This window comes from Carlito syrichta, unplaced genomic scaffold (assembly GCF_000164805.1).
Source record: "Carlito syrichta isolate Samal-C Ts95f unplaced genomic scaffold, Tarsius_syrichta-2.0.1 Scaffold305265, whole genome shotgun sequence".
Classification (NCBI taxonomy): Eukaryota; Metazoa; Chordata; class Mammalia; order Primates; family Tarsiidae; genus Carlito; species Carlito syrichta.
In genome coordinates, this window is record NW_007249361.1 from 378882 (window position 1) to 398419 (window position 19538).

At 41.9% G+C, this 19538-nt stretch overlaps 1 protein-coding gene across 1 annotated transcript in view; it reads left to right on the forward strand.

Annotated features, from left to right (window-relative positions):
- The window catches only part of LOC103263796 (dihydropyrimidine dehydrogenase [NADP(+)]), a 405431-nt gene that overhangs the window by 332222 nt on the left and 53671 nt on the right, over positions 1 to 19538 (forward strand). Inside the window, 2 exon segments of the mRNA XM_021714144.1 lie at positions 4519 to 4587; positions 14292 to 14375. Of these exon segments, the coding sequence (XP_021569819.1) occupies positions 4519 to 4587; positions 14292 to 14375 (153 nt within the window).

Consider the following 19538-nt stretch of genomic DNA (forward strand, 5'->3'; position numbering starts at 1 on the left):
ATCCATAAGGCCTCTTTTTTCATAGGAAAAGAAAGAAAACTGTCCCCTCCTGCTTGATTAAAAACTCAGTACAGCAAAACACTGAAGGGTTTTCTAATCATCAAAGAAAGATTAAATGATGCCCAGTGTCCTTTTGGTGTTAATATCTTCTAACTTGACTCTGAAAAAGCAGAATCTCTTTTAATAGAAAGTAAAATGACTCTTTGGTCATCCTTATCTCTCTGAAATAGAGCGTCATAGTCTATTTTCACAAACCATCCTTTGGTTTTAGATAAGGATAGTTAGAATACTGAGACCAGTTAGCATTCTTAGAAAAATTTGTAATTTTTTTTCCTTTAAATTTAGTGGACTAAAAAAATTGCTTAGAAAGTTACTTTTAATAATGACAATTTTAGTTTTGCATTAGTAATTGTCAAGGCTCTTAAGTGATGAAAACCAGGATACAACTTGAATTCCTTTTTTTGGTATTTTTTTTCTTTCTTGCATTATGCAACTTGAATTTTCTTAAGCCCCCGAGTGGTACTTGACATTTAGAGGTACAGATATGTCAGTGGGGCACTGGCCTGAGAAGCCACTGGAGGTGTAGGTATCTTTCCATCTTGCATGTTCCCTCCCTGCCTGCCTTATTTTTCCCTAGTGTGGCTAGCTTTGGGGTAAGGAGGTGGTGATGTGAGGAGTCAGTAGTCATCAGCAGCTCAGAACACAAGTCATTCTGGCTTAGGGATCAGTGAGAAGAAGAGCTTTACCTGCCCTGTGATTAGCCCAGGCATGAGCCTGTGTCTCATCTTTTGGGGCAAGAAGACAGAGTGTGCTTTAAGAAGACAGAGAAAGGAAAAGAGGATAGTGCTTGGCTGCTCCGAGTACGCAGTTGAAACCTGCCTCTGCTGGACACAATACACCTCTCCCTTTTATGGTCACCCATCCCCAGTCAGAGGCCGCCCAATCCTATGCAGCCACTGCTTCCACAGGCATTTAGTGGCGGTGGGGCTCTCGATGTCCTAGGCGATCCTTGGGGTGATGTGATTCCTCTTCATCAAGCTCAATTGCAGTGCCACATGATTCTTAGCAGCCTATAGGGCAAACGATGATTCTAACCAGCCCTGGCACAATCAATATAAATTTGAAGCAAAAACAGCTTTATCAAAATTAAAGTTGCCATTTAGGGAAGAGGAACAGGGTTAGTCCCTGACTGAGAGCATATATCATGCCCTGCTGTCAGTGCTCACAAACCTCACTTTGCTGGCCATGGATTTTTTTGGTCAGCCCATTGGCTGGCTGGGTCCAGCCCACCAGCAGGGTCTTCCTTGTCCTCTCTGGTACTGTTGGGGACACTGGTGAGAACACAGTGCTGTGGCTATCATGACTGAACAGACACCTCATGGTTGTGTGAAAGTATGAGCTTGGAGGTGATTTTGTCATACTTGGTTTATTTATTTATTTATTTATTTTTGGTAGTCATTGTTTTGTTGTTGTTGTTACTGTTTCAGCTTGTTTTGTTTTAAGCAATAAAATTCCCTAAAACCTTTATTTGTTGCTTGTCAGTTTCACCACAGGGGAATTAGTGTCTGATGGCTAGAATTCTTTTCTGGGTCTCTATCTTTGTATCTAACTCTGCCCTCGAAGTTCTACTAACAAGTCTCAGGACTCTGCTCATTCCCTAAATCCTAAGATTAACAAGTTTTTTTATTTTATTATTATTTATTTTTTACTTGACCTCTGTCTTGACGCCACTGAAGACAACAGGAATCTATCGGCTGCCCCCGGGCATCATCCTGGCTGATTTTTCCTTTCAAATGGGTCCTGAATATCTTTTTCTTTCTTTAAATGCAAGGGATACCTAGGTCTGGTTCTAGAAGACCTGGTGTCCCCTCTCATATTCCTCCCGTCCCCTTGTCCTAACTGGAGAGTGGGACAGAGCGTCCCTGAGTGCTCAGATCACCAGGAAAAGGCAGAAAGACCACCTATTTCTGCATATTTATGCTGGTGACCCTTTTCTACATGCAAATGAAGCATGGAATATTACCTTCCATGTCTCAGAGTCCCTAGAGAAAAGGTCATGGAACATACATGCTTACATTTTCCTCCCAAGTTCTCAGGAACGGCAGGCAGCCTCGCAATTCACGAAGCTGAGTCCTGAACTCAACCCGGCTTCCTGGCCCTCCTCTGTCCGTCCTCTGCTTATTTTCTCTCCTCTGGGTCCTCCCTCCAAGAAATCCATCCACATCTGCTGTTTCCTCGGGCCTCTGTGTTTCCAGTCACTGTTCTACCTTTATCTGACTAACACTCTGCAATTTTCTCAGAGACTCAGGTACAGACCCTCGGATCTACTACTTCCTTCTCAATCCCTTCTCCTGCTGACTGGTCCTGTGTACTTGACATGCATTTTGACATCACTGAGACCAGCATCTGCATCAGCCCTTGTTAGGTCAAGAAAACAAGCGGATAGGAAAAGAGAGATGGAAGATGGGCGGTTGGTTCAACAGCAACATGGGTTTATTCCAAGGTGGAGAGCCTGCAGAGGGGACTTCAGAAAACTGAAGTCCACTACCACTTACAGGCTAGGGCAGTTACAGGGCTTGGGGGGATTTTTGTGGTTAACTTGCTAGGACTTAACTCAGGCTTGTGGTTAAGTATGTTGAGAGGAAGTCTTGTGGCTAGGCTAGGTGCTAGACAGGATGCGTTGCAGCATAGACTGATAATTTTTCATCCCAGGGCAGTTAGTAAAGTGGCAGGGGTCTCCAAGGCAGCATTACCAGAGCTAATAGTCCTAATCACTCCCCACTCCAACTCTGATAATAATTTGCCAGGAGTTCTCAGCAATTGTTTATTTTTTTATTCTTTTCTAACCCATGACATTCATTTCTGCTTAACCTTAAAACGGCGAGCTGATGAAGCAACCCCTGCTCCTAAGCCTCTAGTGACCCCTTTCATTCATTCATTCATTCACTCATTCATTCATTCCTTGCTGTGTGGTGATTGTAAGATAAAGTGATAGGTAGAGCAGAGGAGGTGCTGCTTTCACGAAGCTTACCATCTATCAGGAGAGAAGAGCTAGCCTTCTCTCCAACGAGCTCACAGCTCCTTCCTCTCAACGATGAACGCGTGGGTCTGACTTTTGCAGCATCTGTTTTTCCTCCACATACATAAAAAAGCTGTCTGTGGTGAGAGCATGTGAACTTGTAGTGGACTCCATCATGAGACTATGTAACTCTGAGCTTGGCGCAAACCCTGTGTCTCAATTCCACTCTTTACCTGGTAATAATAAAAAATAATTCCTGATGTGTATTGATACTCACATTGGGCCAGTAGGACCTAGTGTTAACAGCACAGACTCTCAGCCACACAGCCTGGCTCTGCGTCCTGGCTCTGCTTTGTGTTCACTGTGTGACCTTTATGTCTAAGGGCCTCAGTGTCTTCATCTGTAAGATGAGAGTGTAACATGGGAATGACTGAATACGTTGCTAAACAGCCTTGAAACAGTGCCTAGCACACCATCAGAGCTTTGTAAGTCTTAGTAGTTTCCAATGCCGCTTTTCTAAATAAGCCATACTATTACTCATATTTTACCAATCAGAAACCTCAGTACCTTGCCCAGGGCCACATGTAGGTGGCAGAGTCAAGGTTCTAACACAGACATTGTGACTTCAGAGCAGGTACTAGTAACTACCACTTTGCACAGCGTCCAATATAGGATTTCTATAAGACTATAGCTAAATAACAATGTTTAATAAAACACAGAGCTATAATACACCATGCATATATAAGGTGTTATTATGCATGCTATAATAAGTAATGATTGAGGGAGACACTATCTTTTTCTTTTCCATAGCTTGAAACTTCTTAGCTATGACAGTAATTACACTAATAAATATTTCTATGGCATTGTTTTTTGTTTGTTTGTTTTTTGATTTTTTTGAGTTGAAGTCTCACTCCGTCACCCAGGCTAGAGTGCAGTGGCAGGCTCACAGTCACTGCAGCCTTGACCTGCTGGGCTCAGGCGATTCTTCTGCTTCAGCCTTCCAAGTAGCTGGAACTACAGACACGTGCCACCACGCCCAGCTAATTTTTTCATTTATTGTAGAGATGGGGTCTCACCCAGTTGCCCAGGCTGGTCTCAAACCTCTGGGTTCAGGCAATGGCATTGTATGATTTAGACAAACCTTCCCCATACACAAATTCATGTAATTCCCACTGCTGCTTTTGGAAGATGACAAGGTTCTTATCAGTATCTCCATCTTAAAAATGAGGATACTAAAGTTCAGGGAAGTCAAGTCACTTGCTGAAGTGTTCACCGACAGTGAATGAACAAGCCTCTTACTAGAATCCAAGGTCCCGCATGTAGTACTGAGTCTCACTGGAATGCCCTGCTGCTTTCTAAGGATCTGTTTTTCAACAGATTGAAAATGAGTTGTATCTTACAGTTTACCATCACAAATGTGTGTGTGTAAATATGAATATATCTTTGTGTACAGCAGCATAACTACTTGAACTTATATCGGTTCCTCCTTCTTTTTACAGATTCTGATTGCTAGCATCATGTGCAGCTACAACAAAAATGACTGGATGGAACTCTCCCACATGGCTGAGGTAATGGTTTCTTTAGTATATATTTATTTTATTTCTTCTCTCCTATTTTTATTAGTTTTAAATAAAGAGCTGCCATCAAAAATAAGACAGTAGAAGTAAAATTGAATTGAAAATGTAACTTAAAACATTTCTATTATAATTTGTTTACCGTGTTTTCATTAAAATGATGGAAAGGAAAATTTAAAAGGAATTTATTCTATAAAAGCGATCTCTTGGATTTCACACACTACTTCAAACTCCTTTATTCTCTGAATACATACACTCTTTATTTGCATATTAAGCAAGCTGTATATTATGATGGATGCCATGATAAAATTTAATTCTACCTTTGAGAGTCTAACTTGATCTTACCTTGCCTTTAGGCAAACTGGTTTGACAGTAAGAGAAGAAATTTTGAATATAAAACTCTTGAATATTTAAAGTATAAAAGGTTCATTTAATGCTATTCTAGTCTGAATACAAACATGCATAAAATAGCAGGACAGAATGCTCCTGAATGGAACACTAGTCAGCAGGTTTTCTATAATATAAATTGAATCTTGCACAAATGCAAACAACTAACCATGTGCCTCAAATTTGTATTTCAAATAGAAAAATACATACTTAAAATTATACACTTATGTCCATCATGCTGTCATGGAAAATGGTCTAGACAGTCTTAGCTGTGATTTTTTGAAAACCTCTCAGTAATATAGAAGACTGAGTCCTAACAATACTTATGAACTAATTGACTCCACATTATGCAAAGTTATGAAGCTCTCTATGGTGTTCGGAAGTGTTGATTGTACATTTTATTTGGATATTCTAAAAACTGTAAGGGGAAAAATTACTTCTGGGACTTAGGGAGGTGAAATTAAACATGATCAGTAATTGGCCTTGTGATCTTCTGAGCTGGGTCCATTTTATACATGTATTTACCTAATTGACCATGAAATCTTCCACAGAGCCTGTGCCTGGCATGAGCTTTGCCAATTTCAAGCTGACTGTGATGAATGGCTTTATCACGCTGCCTGCTTTTCTGCTTTTCTATAAGAATAAAATGCTCAAAAATTTTTAAACTACTGCACGTTAATTTTTAAATAACTAAACCCTAAAAATTACTTTTAAAAAGTCAAATGCTTTTAAGTATAAACGGACTAAATTAAAGATATTTTTCACATTTCATATTTTTCTTTAACTGCAGTTTCACTTAATATCACCTTCAAATTGCTCTATAGCAAAAATAAAAACATGAAAAAAGGTGAAAAAAAGAAAAGGAAATAAGCAGGGGTGAGGGGAAAGTATGCCTTTCATTCAGTCAAAACAGTCTGTAAAATCTCTCCCCAGGAAAGCAATCTACATATTAAGAAGTCCAAGCTGTAGATAATGTCAATTAAAATATAAGGCCAGACTCAGTGGCTCATGCCTTTAATCCCAGCACTTTGGGAGTCTGAGGGGGGAGGATCACTCCAACCCAAGAGTTTGAGACCAGCCTGGGCAGTGGAGCAAGACCTCATCTCTACCAAAAAATGAAAAATAAAATAAAAAAGCTGGGCACAGGAGTACACCTTCATAGTGCCTGCCTCTCTGGAGGCTGGGGTAAAAGGATCACCTGAGCTCAAGAGGTCAAGGCTGGGGTGAGCCAAAATTGTGCCACAGCACTCCAGTCTGGGCAATGGAGTGAGACTCCAACTCAAAAAGAAAAATGCCAATAAATAGATAAACACACTTTTACCCTAACTTTAGGCCAGCCCAGGGATATCACGTGAAAGAAATATCCCTAGGCCTTCACAGCTTCCGGAGGGCAGCTTTAGGTAGCATGACTCCATCACAGCTCATGGGTGGACGTTTTATAGAATCGCTATTTGATGTTGATTTAGGAAGACGTGTTTCAAAACAGATTTTCTTACCGTGGAAGAAACCACATTGAAACAAACCAACAATAACAAAAGCATACTCAAGCCAGTTTCCACACCATCTAAAATGCACATCTCTTTAGGGTTGGTGATATCAGAATCCAAGAGATCAGAGACAAGTTTAGCTAATGACTTGATGTGATGATGTCTACTATACCTTACGCTTATGAGGTTTCTTTCCTTATGGTAGATGGATTCTAAAGACTGAGAATCTGTTAGAATTAAAATTTCTTCAAAGAAGGGCTATTATTTTTTGTTTCCCCAGAACCTATCATATTACTTTGCTATTTTGAATAAACTTTAGGATCACATGGGTAGTTTAAATAAAAATAAACCTAGGCATATTTTTAAAATAGAGTAGATTCAGTCAACTAAATACTGTTTGCAAAAGCTAATGTGTGTCTGGTCTATCTTCTTCACATACACATATTCTTGAGAAAGATTTATTTTTTCCTGGAAATAAAACTATACTGCACCAAACCTTCCTTTTAAACAATAGAATATGAATGCTTATAATGTCTTCTTACGCATTCTTCAACATGGATTGAATTTGTCATGTTTTTTGAGCACAGTTAGGGTTAGGGTTAGGGTTAGGATTGGGGCTAGGGTTAGGATAAGGTTTGGGTTAGGTTTAGGTTAGGGTTCAGGTTAGTGTAAAGGTTAGTGTTAGGGCTAGGACTAGGGCTAGCGCCATGGTTAGGGTTGTGGTTAAGATTAGCTTAAATTAGCCGGGCTCGGTGGCTCAGCCTGTAATCCCGTGCCTTGGGAGGCTGAGGTGAGTGGATTGCCTGAGCCCGCAGGTTCAAGACCTGCCTGGGCAAGTTTGGGAGACCTCATATCCACAATAAATCAAAAAAATCAGCGGGGTGTGGTAGCGCATGCTTGTAATTCCAGCTACTCGGAAGGCTGTGGTAGAAGCATTGCTGGAGCCCAGCAGGTCGAGGCTGTGGTGACCGGGAGTCGCCACTGCACTCCAGTCTGGGCAACAGAGTGAGACTCGAACTCAAAAAAAAAAAAAAAAAAAAATAGGTTAGCTTAAATCTAAGGCTAGTGCTACTTTAGTTTCAGTGTTAAGGTTTAGGGTTAAGGTTAGTTCTATGCATGTCATCTCCTCAAAAGCTTTTGCTGCCTTTTTCAAATCAGCAGCATTTTTAGGCTCTGCTCAATTTTTTTTTTATCTGAGTATTTTATCACAGGCTGTCCTCCTTTGTACTCTTAACCTTTTCCTTTTACCTTTAAAGGAAGATTTATGAAGCACTTACTAGGTATAAAGTCCCCTGGCCAGCCAAAACAAAGTTGAGTAAGATAGCCATCAAATGTGTGCCCAATTGAGCCATTACTGAGGCACACAATATTAGATCTTAAATCCATTTCTTTCATAATGTGTATTTGCTTAGACAACAGAGCCTGAGTTTGAAAAAGCCTTATTGAAGGATACAACCTCAGAACAGTAAGAGTGACGAAAAAAGGAAAATGAGAAGGGAGAAGGGAAAAATCAGGTGTGGTATATTCTAGAGCTGGCTACCACTTCACAAGTACATGACTTCCATGACTCAGTCATTTGGGTAGAATGTGCGACCATCCTGCTTCCCAACAGTTGTGAAGATAAGGAGGGTAAGAATCACTTCTCCTGGCTCCTGCATCTCTGTGGGCTCGTGTCACCCCAAAGGGTTCTACTTTCCTCTGTACTTTTGGTTGCTTTCCCAGCCCTCTCTGGGCAGCTGTCAGGGAAGCCAGATCCCACATCATGTGGGGCAATGCCTCACCTAACCCAAACCCCTGAGGTGTAGGGAAAGGCTCCTGGAGTGCTTATTTGGATGCTTGGACAGGGACAGCGGCAGTGGCGATACAGTCTGCCTCCATCTGGAGGAAGTCCGTGAAAACTGATGATTACTCTAGAAGATATGAGGACAGCAGTGGGTGGGGACTCCCTTTGAGCTAGTGGCCAAAGCCTGAGTGATCAGTAAGGACACCAAGTTTGAGAAAGCATAAAACTGGGTGTGGCCCACTTGGCATCATTGCCACAATAACCCACATGACCGCCAGGAAGAAGCTCCACTGATCTTGCTTTCAGTCAACCCAGATGGTCTCCATCTCTCCCAAGCTGAGAACTCTTGATGTGACCTTTGCATGCAATGTGGTTGGCCCCGCCCCCTCCGCAGTGTCCTGGTGGGTTTCTTCTCTCCATTCCAGCCCCTCTCCCTCCTGATATTTCAATGCGCTCTGCTCCTCACTCAGAGCCTCTGCTTCCGTGGCCTAGAATGTTCTCTCTTCCTCCAGAACTGTTCTTATCCTGACCCTGAGCCCTCTGGGAGGCAGGTTAGAGCTCCTTGTCCTGCGCTCTGAGATCCTGCCCTCAGAGGCCCACTTGCCTGATGGTGGAGCTTCTGGGCATTCACTTGCACTGACCATGTCCAAATCTTTGTGCCAAACGTTGTGTTTACAATCTTTAATTGTTGTTTTTCTTAGAGGACTTTCCAAGTTATTTAAGCACCAGACTCCCTTAAATCTAGATCTACCTCTGTCTGTGCTTTCCTTCTTCAGCATTTTTTTTTTTTTTTTTTTTGAGTTGGAGTTTCACTCCATCGCCTAGACTAGAGTGCAGTGGCCGCTCCCGGCCACCGCAGCCTCGATCCACTGGGTTCCGGCGATCCTTCCGCCTCAGCCTTCCAAGTAGCCGGAATTACAGGCGCGCTACCACGCCCGGCTGATTTTTGATTTATTGTAGAGATAAAGTCTTGCTGCCTAGGCGAGTCTCAAACCCGCCATCTCAGGCAATCCACTCACCTCAGCCTCCCGAAGGCGCGGGATTACAGGCTGAGTCACCGAGCCTGGCTTCTTCTGCAGCATTTGATGAAATGACGAGCATCAGTGGTGTCACTGATCCTTGCAAACAGCTGCTCTTCCCTGTATATCATGGAAACAATTCCATGAGATTGGAGACCTCCATCTGATACACGGTCTATCCCCAGTTCCAAGCACAAGGCTCTGCCCACCAACACATGTTTGTTGAATGAAGTGAAGAAGAACTACAGAGTTCAAGTATTCACACACACACACACACACACACACACACATACACACAAAGCCTTTACAGAGCAAAGGGGAAGGGGGCCCTTTATTTGGCACCTATGACCTTGAGGTGATCTGAAACTGAAGGACTTAAGTCAAGCACCTGATGAGCGAAGAATTCCCCAGGTTCTGACCATCATCCGAGGGAGGAGACAAGGAAAGTCCCATGGGGAAGCACAGGTCCCAAAGTCAGGTGGCCATACTGCTCCTAGCAGAGTCAACAGTGAACACTCACAAGCCAGGTTCTTTTGTTGTTGTTATTGTTGTTGTTGTGTTTTGAGTTGGAGTCTTACTCCTTCGCCCAGGTTGGAGTGCAGTAGCACTCACACTCACAGTCACCCCAGCGTCGACCTACTGGGCTCTGGCGATCCTTCCACCTCAGTCTTCCGAGTAGCCGGCACTACAGACGAGCGCTACCACGCCCATCTATTTTTTATTTATTTATTTATTTTTAATACACTTTTATTATTTTATTTTATTTTAGTTTTTAAGTCAATATTTTTAATTATTCTATTGTGGGGTACAGGTAAGGGTTAGGTATACAAATATGCTTCATTCAGGCACCCTTGTTGATAAGAGGTGTCTCCCCGTCCCCAGACAGATGTTTACTACCATTAGTCCCATCTCCCTTCCCCTCCCCCCTATTTTTTATTTTATTATAGAGATGAGTTCTCGTCAAGTTGCCTGGGCTGGTCTGGAACCCACAGGCTCAGGCAATCCACTTGCCTGGGCCTCCCAAAGTGCTGGGATTACAGGCTGAGCCACCGAGCCCAGCCACAAACCAGGTACCCAGCATTTTTTTCCTGAATCTGGCAGCAGGAAATTAAGTAGGAATGAGAGTTAGGCAATCTCAAATAGGATAGGGCAAGAAGCAAACAGAGGCACACTTAGGCAATGTGTAGGACTGGTGGATGTGAGTCCCTGGAGAGGTACAGTAAACAGGCCATAATAGAGTCAGAGAAGATGAACCCAGTTGGAGATGACAGTAGCAGACTTTATGTCCAGCAGGACCCAAGCCAGTGCAGTGCTTCACCTGTCCCAGGTCTAGCTCAGAGAGGTTCAAGAGCCCAGAGAACTTGCACCACAGTTTTGAATAGTTAAGACTGGATGGTAGTGTTGATACCTAGAAAGTCAACATCTGACCTCGTGTAGCTATGAACAGAAGAAATTACGAGAGCATCCAGGAAGTATCCCTCTCATTCCCGCCACGGTACGCTGTCCTCAGCCTGCATGAGGTCTGTGTCCTCTGCCATCCCCATACCTTGCCTTTCCTTCCCCTCAGACTCTGGCACAGCACCTCAAAGCTCCCCAGGTGGATGTCCCTGCTCTGCCCTGCGGGACACTGACACCCAGCTCTGGTCCCCTGTAGCTCCTCTTCTGATGCTCATGGTTACGCCCCTTGCTTTGCCCCATCCAGTGACTCTAGAAGTGTGTGTTCAGGAAGGTGAGGAAGAACGAGGAAGAAGTCGGGAAGGAAGGGAAGAGAATGGGGAGAGCAGGGAGATCTGGGAGCCTGATTCTTCTGTATGGATTGTGCAAGGGCTTATGGTTTTACCATCCTGGTGTTTCTGGGTGTTTCTATAACATAATTCAGATGATTTTCAAGAACTACACCACTGCCACTATTTCAAGAATTCCTGTCATTCTCTTTTCCTTTCCCCCTTGAGGTTTAGATAATGTAGGACAAGGTGAGTTGTCTCAAATTTTCTCCAGGTCAAGGCAGAGGAAGGAAGCCAGAGGTTCTAGTTGGATAAGCAGATAATTTGATAGATAGAGAGATAAACTGATTGATTGATAGAGAGTATTTGCTTACACTTTTATAGTATCTACTGTATTCCAGGAATTGTTCCAAGGAATTTACTTTTATCAAATTTATTTATACCTTGCAACATCCCGAGTTAGTTTCATTGTTTTTCAATTTTTAATTTCTTATTTTATTTTATAGAATGGGTGAATAATCTGGGCAATCAAGGAAACTAGAAACAGCATATTTTTAATATAACTGCCATTGCTAGTTTATTTTATAATCATTTAGGTGAAGTAGGATATAAACTCTGGAATACGTGACTAAACTAAAAAGCTTGTGACTAACAAGAATCAGAATGCATGCCCAGTTTCAGTTAATTTAACATTTCATGCTAATTCAGCAATTAAGGCTTTTTGGATGGCTACAGTTGCTTGGAAGTGGAATTAACTGCCTTTTAAGGAGGTGTGCACCCTGTGATGGGTGTTTTCAAGCAGAGGCCACGTTAATGGCCTCTTTTCTTGGTGTCACCTTGAGTATCACCGGCTCCATTCCTGAGGCCTAGCTGCTCATTTCAAAGGCCTTTCCAGGTGTCTTTAGTGGATGGTGTTTGTCAATGCATATACTATTGGGGAAATCATAATAATTAGTCACTGAAAAGACTTTATATTGGACAGGTGACTTTAAAAGTTTTTAAGTTTTACTTCAAGCTTGGAAGAAGTTATACTATAATAACTCCATCCATAGAATAAATGTTTTCAGATACATTATAACAGTGAATCAGAATGGAGGTTCTGGACTCCAAGCAATTGTGTTTGAGATGCTTCTCCCAATTATGAGCTGTAGGGTGCTGAACTCTTTATGACTCTGTTGTGCCTGTTGTAAAGTGGGAGTAATGATATACCTTACCTCTTAAAGTTATTGTGAGGATGTAGTAAAAGATACAAAGGGTATGTTATAAGAGCTCAATTAATGGGAACTATGATTATCTACAATGGTGGCTAATTGTAGTTCTGCAATGCAATATGCATAATGTAAATATGTATGCACATGTCACCTAAGGTTTATCTAATCCAAAATGCTGTTGAATGGACTTGCTATTATTAATTGCTACATTTTGGCTAAATAAAGAAGTCTAAGGGATATTTGAAATAACTAAGAAATAATAAGAAAGACTTGCCATTGTGTATAATTGCAATGTACAGTCTTTTCATTCAACTGATGATAACCACATAGCAGGCGTCTGAGATGGGTGTTAGTGTCTACTGTTTGCACTTGAGCAGTTGGAGGCCAAGAAGGTTACTGAGTTGTCCAAAACACCCCAATTCCATAGCAGCAGACCCAGAGCTAGAACTCAGGGCCCAGTAGGCGGTGCTAGTCCAGGCTTACTGTCAAGCCAGCTGGAAAAACGAGCATGATTTACAGTTATTTTCAAATCACATGAAGCATTTTAAAACTGGATTAGGGAAGCAAAAAACCATAATGAGACCATGTTAGAAAACAGGCTCGATGATCAAATGGACTTCCGCAAATGTGCAGAAGAAAACGCACTCACTCATGAATAAAGATGGGCCACGATGCTTCCTAGAAGTGGCGCGCTACAGCTCTTCCACGTGTTGAGGTCTTACCTAAAATTTACAAAGCAGGGGAAAATGAGCTAAAATCTTGACCAGGAAGGAGAGAGAAAGAAGAAACAGCTGTGGGCCTCAAGAAAGGTCTGGTATACATAGAAAATAGTGAGCTATTTGTTTAAGGCTTTGCATGATGGGATAGGCATGTTATAATATTAGTATAACTAATTCAAGATTCTGGTTGTCCTTACTGAAAAAGAAATTGCAGGCCGGGCTCAGTGGCTCAGCCTGTAATTCCAGCACTTTGGGAAGACGAGGTGAGTGGATTGCCTGAGCCTGCGGGTTAGAGACCAGCCTGGGCAACTTGGTGAGACCTCGTCTCTATAATAAAATAAAAAGTAACTGGGTGTGATAGCGTGTGTCTGTAGTTCCAGCTACTCGGAAGGCTGGATCAGCGGAGCCCAGCAGGTCGATACTGCAGTGGCGTGAGCATGTGTGCCACTGCACTCCAGCCTGGGTAAAGGAGTGAGACTCCAACTAAAAAAATAAATAAATAAAATAAATAAATAAATAGATAGATAGATAAATTGTGGCATTGGAGAAATTGTGGAAGTTAGGTAAAAGATGATAAACTTGAACTATTTCATTTATCTCCTCTCTTCAGTTTGCTATAACTTTAAAAACTGTTTTGTTTATTCTTAAAATTTGTTTTTTTTTTACAGAAGACTTTGCAGGAATCCTGATTCTCAAAATATCATAAGAATACTGAAAGTAAATTATGTTGTGCATTTTGACAAGATCTATTCGTATGCTAAGGAACGAATGATTTCACTAAGAATTCCTGCTAAGTAATTAAAGGAAGACAAAATTATCAATATTTCCTGCTTCTTAGCATGTGCTGCTTTTACAGATGATACATTGGATTTCCAGTTAAAAACATGTTTAATTCTACTCATTCATTCTAGCAAACCTACTACATTTTTCCTTGCCTGCTTACTCTCAGTATCAATTATTCAGAATTAGTAAGATTTGTGTCTATAAAAATAAAAGTTGTTTAGAAAAGGATAAACCTGGTGCCACTCGGATTGGAGTTGAACTCTCTACGATGTCAACTGATTACCTGTCATTTACCCCTCTGTGCCACAGTTCCCTTGCCTGGCAAATTAGTGTCCTAAGAATACAAGGATTGTGGGGATTAGAGAAAAATCTAACATATACACAGCAGCGAGTGGCCCCTTAGAAACATATGTTATTGTTGTTGTTGTTATACAGACTTTAATTTGAAAGAGTGAAAATACATCTCACAAATAACTGTAATGCAGAAAGCAGGAGTTAACATTTGACACATGTGACCTTTGTGGAGACAGCATATTGCAGACAAATAAAGCGTTGCCTTTTCCTTCCTTTTCTTCCTGTCTAAAGGCTTCTGGAGCAGACGCCCTGGAGTTAAATCTGTCATGTCCACACGGCATGGGGGAGCGAGGAATGGGCTTGGCCTGCGGGCAGGTAAGGACCCAGGGACTGCTGCAAGGTGTAGCTGGTGACTTGATGGTCCTGTGAAGAGTGACTGGCCTCAGGCAGGCATGTGGGTCAGACGCCTGGCTGGAGACGTCCAGATCTGCATGGTTTAAATATTTAGTGTTTAAAAAGTGGAAAATGAGGGAAGCTGGAATTACAGCCACTGTTTAGTTTTATGGAGGAAAATATCACATTATGTGCTTGACAGGAAGTAATCTCATAACAAATAGTTTTTAAAAGCGCTGGAGCAGAATGAGCTGATTTGGAATGCAGAGTCCTCTATTCATTCCCAATGCTGACCCAGCTTCCCTGGAGCCATATACTGTATAAAACGCATTGTTCGTAGCGATTTTGTAGTAAATGGGGCACAACACCAATTGCATTTTACATTTTTTAGCATATGATCATTATTTCCCAACTGTGTTTGGGAAGTTGCAAAAAAAGACTTTGATGCTATTTTTATTTTGGGATACAACAAGTAAAAACTTCATGCAAAAATACTTTCAAAAGCCTAATGAATAAAATGTGAAATAATATGTTAATATATAGAAAATGCTGCATCTTTATGTAACTAGATACCATGAACATGTTAAGGAGCAACGTAAAAGCTTAATGCTAAAAAGGTAAGTGTTTTGCATCTAATTTAGTTATTAAGCCCAGAGGGAAATGCTGTGAATTAAATAATTTTGAAATGTAATTTCTGACAGATTCTCTAGCCCTGAACTTTTATCTCCAAACCTGGTCCAGGGCCTTGTGCATAGTAGGTACCAAATTTTCTTTCTTTTTGTTTTTTCTCCACAAGTCATCAAATTGACTTGAATTAAACTCAGAGGCCTTCAACTCAGGAGGGTAGCAGTTTCTGCTTATTCAAATGAACACAGGTTGCTATTTTCACATTAGCATTCAGGAAGGACTTAGAAGTACTTTGTAAATATTTAATTAACATTCAGAATAGATTTGTGACTTAGGAGGAACTCTTCTTATGCAACAGCAGGAGGGGAGGGGCTGGTCAAATATTCTTCAAGGAGAACCACTCTCCCCAGGTTACTCAGATGTGTAAGTAAGGTAACAGAACCAAAACTCAGGATCACCGGGTGTGTGTGTGTGTGTGTGTGTGTGTGTGTGTGTGTGTGTTATCATTATATCAAAAATTATGACTTCCATGAGTCACACAGTTAGACAAGTCGACTTGTCAAGATGTGTAATATGACGACAATGAGAGCAAATCCTCGAAGGACACCCAGACGGGGACAGGGTTGGCACACCCTTCAGCCAAGTCCAGAATGTCCCTTCACCCATTTCACAGTTTCCAGACCTCAGAATTAATGCATGTGTTAGTTGCATAAATAAAAACAGCTATGGACTATTTTGTTAAGGAAAAAAATGCGTTTCAATTTTTATGCCTTGCCACGAATATGACAGTTATTTAGGAAGTGTTGCTTTAGTCCTGCCTGAATTTATCTTGGGGAGTAGGATCTTGCTTTGTGAGCTCGTCTGAATTTCCCCCGCTATTAAGCATCTTAGGTGTACTTTTTCCGGAGAGTTCTTTAGCCACGTTAAGTTTTGCACAACCTTTTACTTGGTACGAACGCCAAATGTTAGCATTTTACAGTCAGGGATATCATTAAGAGTTCAAAAAGCTCTTGGAAAACACATGTTCCAGAAACTGATATCTTGACTGAGGAAGTTTAGGAACATTTCCATTTCACTTACTAGCTGTAATCTCTGAAACTGAAACCAATTTTTCCTGCCAGCCAAGTTTAGAAATTTTCTTTTGAATAATATTCTCTTGTAAATTACATCGTTGAAAAATAAAGTTAATGTAATAATTTTGCTCCACCATATTTTAAATGATTCATCTGCCCCAGGACACACACATATTCCCTTTAAATAAAGGGAAGAAAGAATATTAATGCATTTTTAAAGTGTGGTCTTCTGTCTCTAAACTTTGGCGTGGGCACAGACATGGCTGAAATCCTTCTCCTTCTCTTCCACTGCCTTCCCGTCTCTGCCTTGGGATCCCATTGCTTCTTCCTCTCTCCCTAAGTTTCACAGTCAAGGACACTGGCCAGAGGCGGGATGGGGAATCATGGTCAGTGTCAGAGTCTCTCAGCCGCTCAGGTCCTCCTCCCTGTCACAGCGTGGTCTGGTGTTCCACTGCTGAAACCCGTGGCATGCCAAGCTTAGAACAGCATGCATCACTGGGTGTGGCAAATGTTTGTTTCCATGGCTGGAACATTCGTCTTCCAGAGGTAATGCTTGGATAGTTCATGTGCCTCTCTACACATCTGGGATTTTTTTCTTCATTATCTCACATATTTTTTCCCAAACATATTGTAAGTGAAGAATATTGCCTTTGTACCTAAATAATTTTGCCTGTGTGTGAATATTGTTAGGTGATAGATAGACAGACAGGCAGATATATAGATATAGAAAATAAGTGATTGAAAGTTGTTAAATGTATGAGCAGGCAGGCCATAACCTCTACTGTACAGCATATAGGCATGATAGTTACTTATGAAATTGATAAAAATGAAGAGACTCCCTAGCTGACCTTGGGAAATTGCAGTATTTCCTGCAAAATGCAGCTTCAGATTCAATCTTGACACAGCCCAGCACACTTCTGTGTTCAGAGGCAGTCTTGCTCTGTATTCCATCCACCATGGTGTCACCTTGATCAAGCCACTCACCGTCCTGAAGCACAAGTTTCAGTCCCTAAAATAGAATTTGAACTAGATGATCTCCAAACCCCCTTCCGGCTTTAATATTCTGGAAATGTCGACATTACAGGTAGCAGGCCACTATTATTATTATTATTATTATTATTGAGTTGGAGTCCCACTCTGTCGCTCAGGCTGTAGTACAGTGGCTCCAGAGATCTGGAGCTCAGGCTGTAGTGCAGTGGCTCCAGAGATCTGCTGGACTCCAGAGATCCTTCTGCCTCAGTCTTCCAAGTAGCCAGAACTACAGGTGTGTGCTATCACACCCAGCTAATTTTTTGTTTATTGTAGAGACAAGGTCTCGCCAAGTTTCCTGGGCAGGTCTTGAACCCACGGGCTCAGGCAATCCACTCTCCTTGGCCTCCCAAAGTGCTGGGAATACAGGCTGAGCCACCAAGCCCAGACTACTATGATTTTTAAACTACCCTTAAGGGGCATTGATAAAACAAAGATAACTAAAGAAATAAACAAATGCACATGAAGTTGCTCTTTTTAAACACTTTAACATTTCCTTAGCCGCACAAAGGCAGTGCTTTACTCAGGCAATTATGTCTGTTTACATCCAGTGACCTATTCACTTTCTGGTGTATTTTACTTTATTTAACAAGCATGAGCCCGGCTCTGTGGCTCAGCCTGTAATCCAGCACTTTGGGAGGCTGAGGTGAGTGTACTGCCTGAGCCCGTGGGTTCAAGACCCACCTGGGCAACTTGGTGAGACCTCATCTCCACAATAAATCAAAAATTAGCTGGGCGTGGTTGCACGTGCCTGTAGTTCCAGCTACTTGGAAGACTGAGACGGAAGGATCGCCAGAGCCCAGTAGGTCGAGGCTGCGGTGGTCAGGAGTGTGCCACTGCACTCCAGTCTGGGCGACAGAGTGAGACTCCAACTCAAAACAAAACAAAACAAAACAGAACAAAAAACAAGCATGCATCTGAGTAGCTGTTTTTCAGAATGACTGTGATTGGTAGGATAGACAACATGCACTTGCAGTGGCTCCAGGCAGCTGAGCTGGAGTCTTGTCTCCTTTATCCTGGAGCCTGTGTATGTGTATTGGTGTCACCAGGAATCCTGATGCTCAGGCAGAGGCGAAAATATCCACTTTTGGTTGTGTTGGTTCTAAAGAGTCAAAGTTACATTATAACATGAATCAAAAAAATGTGCTCTTCTGCCTGCCCCTCACAACAACCCTCTGAGGCAGGTTGAGTTTCTTTTTACCCCAGTTTTTGTGGACAAAGGCCCCTTTGGTTGCAGGTGATGGATCTGGCCTGTAGCTGCCAGGGCCTTTAATTTGGTTTGCATGCGAGCCTGAATAGAGGGTGTCAAGGACAGTTCCTCCTTAGTAGGTAATCCAGTGTCAGCATTAAGCATCGCTATTATTAACAGAAAGCCAAGTGCAGGACTAAGTCGACTCTGAAGCTTTCGTAGTTCTAAATTTCATTCCCCTCTTATACGAAAACACAAGCAAACCAGAACCTCCCTCTTTGGTTCTGTCTCCTGGGACTAAGGGAGCTCGCTGATGTCTTAGCATTCAGGTTTGAAGTTGTCTACATGCAATTCATGTAAACCCATTTTCTGTAATAGCACATTACTTCATACATGTAATTGAACTATAATAAATTTCATAAAATGCATCTGAAATGGCACCTCTCTGAGACCTTCCCCTCTTCCTAAATGCTGGTGTTCTTAGCACACTGAGCGAATAGCTCTCTTTTGTCCTACTAAAATAATACTAGGCTGGGCGTGGTGGCTCATGTCTGTAATTCTGGCACTTTGGAAGGCCGAGGCAGGAAGATTGCTTGGGCCCAGGAGTCTGAGACCAGCCTGGGCAAAATAGTGAGATCTTATCACTACAAAAACAAAAACAAAAACAAAAACAAAACAAGCTGGATGGTATGCACCCGTAGTCCCAGCTACTCAGAAGGCTGAGGCAGGAGAATCACCTAAGCCCTGGGGGGGTCAAGGCTGTGATGAGCCATGATCATACTGCTGCCCTCCAGCCTACGTGACAGAGTGAGACCCTGACACACACAAAGCACTATATTAAATTTTGTTTTACTGCTGACTGCAGAACTTTCTTACCCAAGTTTAGACCAGTGCTTAAAAGGCTTTGAATAACTCTTTGTTTTGTATTTAAAGCCATTATCAAAAACAGGTGTATTTGATATTTTAAAAATCCTATTTCTTATTTCTCTTAAAAAATATTGAAAAGATATGGGCATCCTTAGCCAGCATTGCCATGTTGTAATAATGTGTTAGAGCTTAATTAGGCTTCTCTGACACTGTTTCTGGTACATGTAAGTAATAACAAACATCTATCCATTTTCTTTTCTTTTCTTTTTTTTTTTTTTTTTGAGTTGGAGTCTCACTCTGTCACCCAGACTGGAGTGCAGTGGCCGCTCCTGGCCACCGCAGCCTCGACCTGCTGGGCTC